Source organism: Olea europaea, unplaced genomic scaffold (genome assembly GCF_002742605.1).
Source record: "Olea europaea var. sylvestris unplaced genomic scaffold, O_europaea_v1 scaffold2363, whole genome shotgun sequence".
Taxonomy (NCBI): Eukaryota; Viridiplantae; Streptophyta; class Magnoliopsida; order Lamiales; family Oleaceae; genus Olea; species Olea europaea.
In genome coordinates, this window is record NW_019241761.1 from 96,842 (window position 1) to 107,070 (window position 10,229).

Consider the following 10,229-nt stretch of genomic DNA (forward strand, 5'->3'; position numbering starts at 1 on the left):
GTTGATATTGAGGTTAAATGAAGAAGAACTGACAATCAACGTGTTTCGAGCTTTCAGATTTCAGAGCGAACCGGATTCTTGCATGCAGATTGATGTAATAAAAGAAGCGGTGTCAGAGACATCCAAACTAGATCACCCTCAAGATCCGCTTGAAGCGTGCTTAGTACATTCTCAAGATTTACCATCAGAAAAATAGGAAGCAGAAGAATGTGCACGTTATTTGGCAGCCATACCACCATTCTTCAAGCAACCGTGTTTGGAGCTCGGTGAAAGACCTACAACACCTTTACCATCTATAAAACAAGCTCCAACTCTTGAACTCAAACAACTGCCAACACATCTTCGCTACGCATACTTGGGGGAAAAGAATTCACTTCCAGTAATTATCTCAAATAGTCTTACAGAAGTGGAAGAGGATCAATTGCTGAGGGTGCTTCGAAAGCACAAGACAACAATAGGATGGACGATATCGGATATAAAAGGGATCAGCCCTTCGCTTTGTATGCATAAGATACTGATGGAAGACAATTACAAAGCTTCAATCGAGCATCAACACAGATTAAACCCGACTATGCAGGAGGTGGTAAGGAAAGAGGTATTAAAGCTTCTGGATGCAGGGATCATATATCCTATATCAGACAGCCATTGGGTGAGTCCAGTGCAGGTCGTACCGAAAAAAGGAGGAATCACGGTGGTTCCAAATGAAAATAACGAGCTTATCCCCACACGTACAGTCACGGGGTGGAGAGTTTGCATTGATTATCGTAAACTCAACAATGCCACAAGAAAGGATCACTTTCCCCTTCCTTTCATTGACCAGATGTTAGAGAGACTCGCTGGACATGCTTACTATTGCTTTTTAGATGGCTATTCGGGGTACAACCAGATCCCTATTGCGCCTGATGATCAAGAGAAGACGACATTTACATGCCCTTACGGCACTTTCGCTTATAGGAGGATGCCCTTCGGCCTTTGCAACGCTCCAGCCACTTTTCAACGTTGTATGATGTCTATTTTCTCAGACATGGTGGGTAATATCATTGAGGTGTTTATGGATGATTTCTCAGTATTTGGAAAATCATTTAAGGAATGCCTTGAACATTTGGGAAAAGTGCTACAGCGGTGTGAGGACACAAACCTCGTATTAAATTGGAAAAAATGCCACTTCATGGTTCAAGAAGGGATTGTGTTAGGACATTTAATCTCAGCACGGGGTATTGAGGTTGATAGAGCTAAGATACAAGTCATCGAAAAACTTCCACCGCCGGTAACAGTAAAAGGAGTTAGAAGTTTCTTGGGTCACGCTGGGTTCTACCGACGCTTCATCAAAGACTTTTCCAAAATTTCGAAGCCATTGTGCAATTTATTGGAAAAAGGGGCCCCATTTCACTTTTCTGAGGAGTGCTTGACAACTTTCAACACTTTAAAGGAAAAATTGGTTTCCGCTCCAGTGTTGGCTCCTCCAGACTGGGATTATCCGTTTGAACTTATGTGTGATGCCAGCGATAATGCAGTGGGGGCAGTGTTGGGTCAACGCAAGGATAATATTTCTCATGTTATCCACTATGCCAACAAGACTTTAGACGAGGCTTAAATGAATTATGCTACTACGGAGAAAGAGCTTTTGGCAGTGGTGTTCGCTGTTGACAAATTCAGGTCATATTTGATTGGGTCAAAAGTGATTGTCTATACGGATCATGCAGCATTGAAATATCTAATGAGCAAGAAGGACGCAAAACCAAGGCTTATTCGATGGATACTCCTATTGCAAGAATTTGATTTGGAGATCAGAGACAAAAAGGAGAGCGAGAATGTTGTTGCAGATCATTTATCTCGCCTTGAATCACATGGGTCATACCCTACGGAGGAGATCAATGAAGTTTTCCTAGATGAAATGCTCTTTCAGATTATCACTACGCCATGGTATGCCGATTATGTGAATTATTTGGCTCGCTCCATCATCCCACCAGAATACTCGAGTCACCAAAAGAAGAAATTCTTCAGTGACCTAAAACACTACTTTTGGGATGATCCAATCCTTTACAGAAGGGGTCCAGATCAGATCATACGCCGTTGTGTGCCAGAAGTAAAACAACATCAAGTATTAGAATCATGTCACTCTGCACCGTATGGGGGCCACTTTGCAGCAACCAAGACAGCAGCAAAGGTACTGCAATCGGGTTTTTATTGGCCTACGCTGTTCAAGGACGCACATTATATGGTGAAGAACTGTGATAAGTGCCAGAGAACTGGAAACATGTCAAGGAGGAACGAGATGCCCTTGAACGGTATCTTGGAGGTTGAAATATTCGACGTTTGGGGCATTGACTTCATGGGACCATTCTCTCCATCCTATGGTCAACAATACATACTGGTGGCAGTGGACTACGTGTCTAAGTGGGTTGAAGCTGTGGCTTTACCAACTAATGACGGTCGGGTAGTGACTCAATTTCTGAAGAAAAATATTTTCACAAGGTATGGCACCCCGAGAGCGATTATTAGTGATGGTGGAAAGCACTTTTGTAACCGCCTCTTTGCTTTGTTGTTGGCCAAATATGGAGTGAAACATCGTGTCTCGACTCCATATCATCCTCAGACTAGTGGGCAAGTGGAAATCTCCAATAGGGAAATTAAAGAAGATTCTTGAAGCTACGGTCAGTGCATCACGTAAAGATTGGGCTAAGAAATTGGACGATGCACTTTGGGCATATAGAACAACATTTAAGACTCCAATTGGCATGTCTCCATATCGACTAATATTTGGAAAGGCGTGTCACCTACCCGTTGAGTTAGAACATAAAGCATACTGGGCGACACACTTACTCAATTTCAATATGAGGGCAGCAGGAGAAAAGAGAGTTCTACAACTTCATGAGTTAGATGAGTTTCGTTTGGATTCGTATGAGAATGCAAAGATTTACAAGGAAAAGACCAAGAGATGGCACGACAGGCATATAAGGGAAAAAGAGTTTGAGGTTGGTTAGCAAGTGTTGATATTCAATTCACGCCTCAAGCTTTTTCCAGGAAAGCTAAAGTCTAGGTGGTCGGGTCCATTCACAGTGGTAGCTGTGTTTCCACATGGTGCTGTGGAAGTGATGTCTAAAGATCAACAAAGGAGATTCAAAGTAAATGGACAACGGTTGAAAGCGTATTGGGGAGGTGACTACTCCAATGAGAAAACAACCGTGCCACTTGACAATGTAGAGTAGCCAGGACAACAAAGTCTAGCTAAAGACTATAAATAAAGCGCTTATTGGGAGGCAACCCAATTTCTGAACCTTTTAGTTATTTTGTTTTCTGCATTGCATTGCATATAGATTTATTTTAATTGTTAGTTGCATTAGATTTAGGCACGTTTACATTTATACATTATCGTCATCTGGTCATGTGTTCATTGAAGCCCTTAAATATAATGTTGGTTATTTCGAGTGTTTGGACTAAGTAACATAGGTTTTGGATTATTTGATCTCTACTATTTGATGATTGCCATATGCAGGAACATAACGTTGTGGAACACTCAGACCAACATCGACCACAGGGAAAGTATGATGAAAAAGATTGTCTAGCCGTTACCTACAGTACCTTCCACAGAAAAATTCGGGGAGTACCTTCGTCCTTTTCCTCCCCATCCCCTTACATTTTTACTTATGTTTTAAGACATTGACGACAATATCTGGTTTACGTTTGGGGGTGGGAAACACTTTGTGTTTTTGGTTTTCGTATGTTTTCGTGTGTTGTTTTTCATATGTTTAAAAAAAAACAAAAAAAAAAAAGAAATTAGTTAACTTTTTATTTTTGTTTGTTTGTGTGCTTGTGTGGGTTGGACAATTTGGCTGACAATGATGATTAAATTTGAGATTTGGTGTTAATTTATGAACTGTGGATAGGGAGCATGCTAGACTGATTGCAGCTTGAACTTGCAAAATTTGATATTAAATATGCACTGAAATTGAGTTGACATTGTGATGAAATAAGTTGATTCATATGCTTTATAGGTTGATTTAGTTGAATATAGACGCTTTATCCATACCATACAAATTATTTATCCTTAGACCAAATTTAGAACAGTTTGGGGGTGATTTTGCTATTGTAGGAAGATACGGATATGGGCAAGGATTCCATGTGTGAAAACTTATGTGTGGATTGTCTTAGACTAACAGGATAAAATTGGTAAAAGTCTTGAGTTGGAGGTCGATTTGATTGAATAAATGTATGATAAAGGGCATTGCACTAATCAAGGCATATATTTTGAAATTAAAAACTTCTCTCTAAAGCTTTTATGACTCGAGTAATTAAGCCTGCAAGGGTATCTTAAAACCTGATGCCCTAAAGTCATCTGACTTGGGAGTCATCGGCCTAAAGCTCGTTACAGGGGTTATTTAGAAAGCAATCAGGGATGAAGTTGCACTTGAAAAAAAAAAATTGTTCTCTTCGAAGCCTTTTTGACTCGAGTTATTAAGCCTGTAAAGGTATCTTAAAACCTGATGCTCTAAAGTCATCTGACTTGGAAGTCATCGGCCTAAAGCCTGCTACATGGGTCATCTAGAAAGCTTAATGGAGAGAATAATAAAAAAATAAAAAATAAAAACTCTTAAAAATCAGAAAAAGCAAGTGCAAGAAAAAAAGCAAAAGCACTAATTGCCTTGTTAAGTCCGAGCACTTATTCGAGAAAATTTCACTTTTCAATGAAGGATAATTAGCCTAGTTGAGTCCTAGCGGTTGAAGCAATCAATTAATTGAGAATATTTGTTCATTGATGTATTAACTTGCAACTAGTAACGTCCACCGGAACTAGAGAGGGTAATGATAGTAATGAAAAATTCAACCTTAGATCACCTGCTGGGAATTGAGTGAAAATAATAAAGTTGGGGCTGTGTGAATCTTACGAGAGATGAAAGAATATATTTGACCATAGAGGGTCGGGAATTAAAACAACTTGTGAAGTCATTAGTGTCTACTTAATTTTTCACACACACACGTCGATTTTGCATTGGTAGAGTAAAAATTGGTTTGGTATTGCAACTTTGAAGCAGTTTATAGATTTAATTCAGTAATCTCAAATGCTGTGGTAAAAAGTTAAACTGTCCAACCAAATAATTTTTGCATGCTTGTATGTTTGTTGTTACTTAGATTTCAGTTTTGTTTGAGGATAAACAAAGATTCAAGTTTGGGGGTTTGATAAGTGTATTTTCTACACTTATTCGGTGCTCTAAACTAAATAATTTTATTGTTCTTTTGGCAAAATATGATCTAAATTTTATTGTATTAATTTTCTTAGGTAAAGCTCGTGCTTGGACGAAGAAGGAAAGGAAAGAAGCAAAAATTGGCGAAAAGTGAATTGGGCGCTTGTGGGCCATTTTAATTATCGGGGGTCATTTTAAATGCTTCTCCAAACTTCAGGGACCAAAGCTGAAAATTTCCTAGGTTTTACTATTAAAAACCATGCAGATTAGTTTTCATAAAAGAGGGAGAAAAAAAGAAAACCTAGAGAGCGGAGGGAATTAAAAAAACTCCGACAGGAGAGTCAGAGAAGCTGCAGCTGCTGGAGGAGATTGTGGGGGCTGATTTATATATATTTTACACACCAATTAGAGGGGAAGAAAGGTGAGATATATACACAAGAAGTCGCTGGCCAGAATTCACAAAAAAAAAAGGCTGCTTGGGGGGAGAAAAAAAGGGCTGCTGCTGACTAATATACATACAAACCTACAACAAGAAGAGAAATTGGCTGCTGGGATATATACATAAACTTGGGCAGCGGCTGATACATATATATTTTGATATACATAAAGTTGGAAGCTGATCCTGTGACTCGAGAAATCAAAATACACGTGCAAAAGTCAAGCAAATTCGTGGAGTCAATCATGTCCTGTCGAGTTTTGGTGATTTCCTTCCACTTTTCTTTGTTTAATTCCAACAGTATGCTAGGCTAATTTTTCTCCTGTATTGGATGGATGACAAAGATGTTTTATTTTTAGTTCTAATTTGAGACATGTGTTTTTATTTTAAATATCGTGTTGTGATTCCATTAATATGCTTATTTATATTGTTCTAATATTAGCGCACCATTAGGATAATAAGTTGCTTATTCGTAGTGTTGGAAAACTCACGATAGGTAGAACACTATTATTGGAACACACGCGCAATAAATATTAGGAATAATATTTGTGACGTGTGCGATTTTATATGATAATCCTAAATGTCAATGCATGTTTACCATATGAATTCGAACTAGGAATATGATCGTCTCGTGGTAAACATAGGTTTATTATATCTTGGAAAAGAATAATAAATAATTGTGGAATTATCGATCGTCGCAATTGCATAAATTGAGATAATTAACACTAGTTGAGAATTAGAACTAAGCGTTACTCAATGGCGTCTGAAATCCAATACATTCGCATATTCGAGTTTTAAATCAACCTCCATTACTTTTATAAATTTTAGTTTTAAAAATCCGTTAACTATTCATTCGATAGTTTTAGTCACAAACACGAATTCAAATTTATCAAATATCCTAGAATTAATCCTTATTCCCTGTGGGACGATACTTTACTTATCACAATTATTACTTGTCAACGAACCTGTACGTTTGCGGGAATTCACTCGAACATTGGTTGAGGTGGCTGGACACTAATTAATCCCGGTGCTGGTGAACCACCGTAGCCAAATGGCCCATATCTATCTTGTACATGGTGGTGTATCACATGAATTTCCTCAGCATCTTTTGGTTTAGAGGTTTGAACTGGAGGCTGGTTTGTTGGAGTACTATTAGCAGCCTCAGATGGTGGATTTTCCGGCACTGGTAATGATGGTTGTGGTGGTGCTTCTTCTGCCGCGGGCTGGTTACCTCCCTCTGTTCCTGGTGGTGCTGGTTCTGATGGGGGATCATCAGATGGCTCTGAATGTGAACAGATTATTGCAGTTTTTCCAGTTTTCTTAATGGCTTTGGCTATTTTGTGAGGATCTGCCCACCCAATTATTGTTATCTTCTGCTGAGGAAAATCAATGTGGAGATCGTATATACCTAAGAGAGACGAACTTTTTGCAAATTATGCTCTATGGATAAAAATAAAAAGAGCATGCAGTTAACACTGTTGATTGAAATTAGTTTGCGTACCATTGATACCGTGCAAGGCCTTCTTTATTTTCTGCATGCAGCCGTTGCAGTCCATACGAACTTGTATCTCTGTAACTGGAGGTTTCTGCAGTTTGTAAAATTTAAAAGTAATTCAATTAAAAATATAATCGAAAGACGAAGCACTAAATAATTTTTTTGTAAATTAATTTGTACCTATGTTTGACATGGGTTATAAGACCTACCTCCATATCTGGAAGAGTCATGGAGATCGGAGAAAGATACTGAAGGAACAAATCAACGTGCGTTGTGGGATGGACAGAGTGGGGAGTACTGATAATGGAATCAATATATCTCATTCATTTGTGCATGCAGAGGGAATATTTAAAAGTGATTTGTAAGTCGTTGGACTTGAAAAGAATCTGCTTTTGAGAGGAAATTGTTACTTCTTAAGTTATCTCTTCTAAAAGTTTAAAAAGATAATCTTTTACGTAGTATCATGTGTCAACCAAAGTCGTTCTCGTCAAATGATAAATACGTGTAGGATGCTGAGAAAGCTTGAACTTAAGAACAGAACCCCTCATTTATTTAACATCCCATTAGCTTGATTAGCTAACTTTTGAAGTCAGTGTCATGTCGTTGATTCACTCCCTACTCTCTAAGTTTGTGTGTTTTATTTGGACCCTAGAATGTTGAGGGGAATATTTTTGCTTTAACTTGGATGGTTATCTATAACTGGCTTTATATGAATTAAGTTTTGTATATACAAACCATGGAAAAGAAATGGATATACAAATGAGACTATGAAAGTAGCTTTACGATTGAAGGTTACATATCCACTATTTGGGAATCATTTTGTAACAAGAAAGAGATCAATGTATTAAAATAATGCGAACAACTTATATTTTCACAAATTACAAAATAAAAAATCAGATTAAGAACTATTAATTATAAATCTCACATCGAGGTTCATCTACCCCATGTTTTAATATGACATTAAAGTCCATTAATTTTCAACGAGCTTTCCGATCTTGCAAAGACTTAAAATAAGCACTTAGTTCTTAAAATTCATGGGCTCAAACGGGTCATTATGTTGCGAAAATTAGTACTTACTATTGAAAAATTTAAATAAACCTAGGTTCAAACTGTAGGGAAAATCTCAAGTTTCACCAGTTCGGTCGAACGAACTTTTCTGAAATTCGATAAGTTTATGAAAAATGAGGAATTCGGTATTCTCGATTTCAATACCGTATATGCCTTTTGTCCGGTAAGATGATATATAACAGCAAGTTACAGTCGTACAACTAATTGGATAATAACAGAATGAACAACAAATTAACTATTGAATTTACTGCAATAAATAACAGAACGAATAATTGAAATTGCAGGAAATGAAATTTCAAACCAAGGCCTGTGTTACACACATTTTCCTTAAAACAGATTCACCCCCTTACCGTTCGTGCTTGAGATTTAAAACGAGCGTCTGTTTCCCAGGATACAACGGTAAATCAGTAGCTTTCGAGCACCGCAGAAACCACTCCAGCGAACTAAACTAGTGCCTGAACTACACCACCACCAAGACAGAAATGCTGAAAAGACAGAATTCTATGCAAATGAATTTCTTGTGTATTCTAAACTTGAAAACTTTTGCTTTGGTGTATTGAAATAAGGAAAATGAGCCACTATTTATCGGCTAGGCCACCATTAATGACAATGACCTTTGGAGTTTCTCATCTTTTTCCTATGTGAGACAAATTCATTTTTCTCACATAAACTCCTTTTTTAGTGGCACATTTTGAGTCTCAATTTCTCATTCACCCAAGCATCATCTTTGGCAAGTAAGTATATGATTTCGATGTACTCACGGAGGAGAACACAAATCAACTTTCATCTTCCAAATTGAACAACCGAGTCTCACTCAAAACACATGCCAAAGTCGACCCATAACTCAATTTTTTTTCCAACACAAACACTCTCTCCCGACCACTTGTTTATGAAATATGTGTATGTGCTAGGCTTTTAATAGAAATAATTCGATTTGTGCTTAGCACTTAGCACACTTATTTTGCTTACATTCAATGAAGTTGGTTGCTCGATACTTCTGGCTCCTCCATCTCTTGTAATATAACATCACTTTGATGGATCTGGGTAGTTTTGGTAGGGTGCTGGAGTCTAGGATCAGAGCCTTGAATAGTTTTGGTTGAAAAAGGTAATACAAAACTAAACCCAAAAATAACTTATTCAAATATTTTGGAGCAAGTTTTCGCTACAAATAAAATTTCATAAACTTGTATAAATGGAAGAAGTCTCAACTTTGGATCATTTGCTGAGTAGGCATTTGAAATTGACTTTGAAACCCTCATAAAATAGGGTCGCTTTCCCATCAACTTGGCTTTTATTTTCATGGACCTTTTAAGTATTCCATTCCCCTTATTTCAGCAAGAGAAGCAGATCATCTCTAAACTGAAATTTCTTTTTGTTAACTAACTTATAAGCTAGGTCGAACTCAAAATTCTAATATGCTATCATTTTTCTTTCCGGAGTTACGGCAAATTCCATTTGTTTAAAGGGTCATAGGTACGTTTTATTGTTTTTTCGAATTTAGGGTTTGTGTTTTGTAATTAAATGTTTTAGTATTCTTATAGTAATTTTTGGATTTTCCTCTTGCACTGGAATTTTTGTCATGGTAGTATTACTTCTCGTTCTTGCAATAGGGTTTTGGTTATGGTACGACCCTACTAGAGTCGGCTAAAAGGAGGAGACTTGTTGAATAAAAACTCAATCATATATCCAAATTTTCGATATTCTAAATAAATCAATGAGTCCAAATTCCTTTTATTCGGTGTGAATCATCGATTTTTTCATGCATATTTCCTCATATTCATCTTTTCTTACTTATAGACGAACACAACTTATTCATTTTTATCATTAGAACCACTTACATCCAGCCAAGAATTTGCTTCTGGCTTGGGGAAACATGAGATAAGCAAAAATGCGCACATATTCAAAGATTTGTGCCATAAATATCACAAGGCACCATTAATTAACATAGGCATCAGGATTTGCCAAGAGGTAAGCTTCCACAGCCTTGAACACACCAGCAGCCTTCTCTTTACCAGCCTTAACATTCTCTTCTTTGATTTCCACACCC

General features: G+C 37.4%; 2 protein-coding genes across 2 annotated transcripts in view; one reads left to right on the forward strand and one right to left on the reverse strand.

Annotated features, from left to right (window-relative positions):
- The window catches only part of LOC111381741, a 3,509-nt gene extending 1,915 nt beyond the window's left edge, over positions 1–1,594 (forward strand). Inside the window, exons 2-3 of the mRNA XM_023005556.1 lie at positions 89–94; positions 197–1,594. Of these exons, the coding sequence (XP_022861324.1) occupies positions 89–94; positions 197–1,594 (1,404 nt within the window). The remainder of the gene's footprint in view (positions 1–88; positions 95–196) is intronic.
- Positions 1,595–6,381: 4,787 nt separating this feature from the next.
- LOC111381742 (heavy metal-associated isoprenylated plant protein 21-like) lies at positions 6,382–7,408 on the reverse strand. The gene is made up of 3 exons (XM_023005557.1): positions 7,324–7,408; positions 7,121–7,205; positions 6,382–7,027 (listed from the first exon to the last, which is right to left on the reverse strand). The coding sequence occupies exons 1-3, from the start codon at positions 7,342–7,344 to the stop codon at positions 6,603–6,605; spliced, it is 531 nt and encodes a 176-aa protein (XP_022861325.1). The 5' UTR covers positions 7,345–7,408; the 3' UTR covers positions 6,382–6,602.
- Between the last annotated feature and the right edge of the window lie 2,821 nt (positions 7,409–10,229).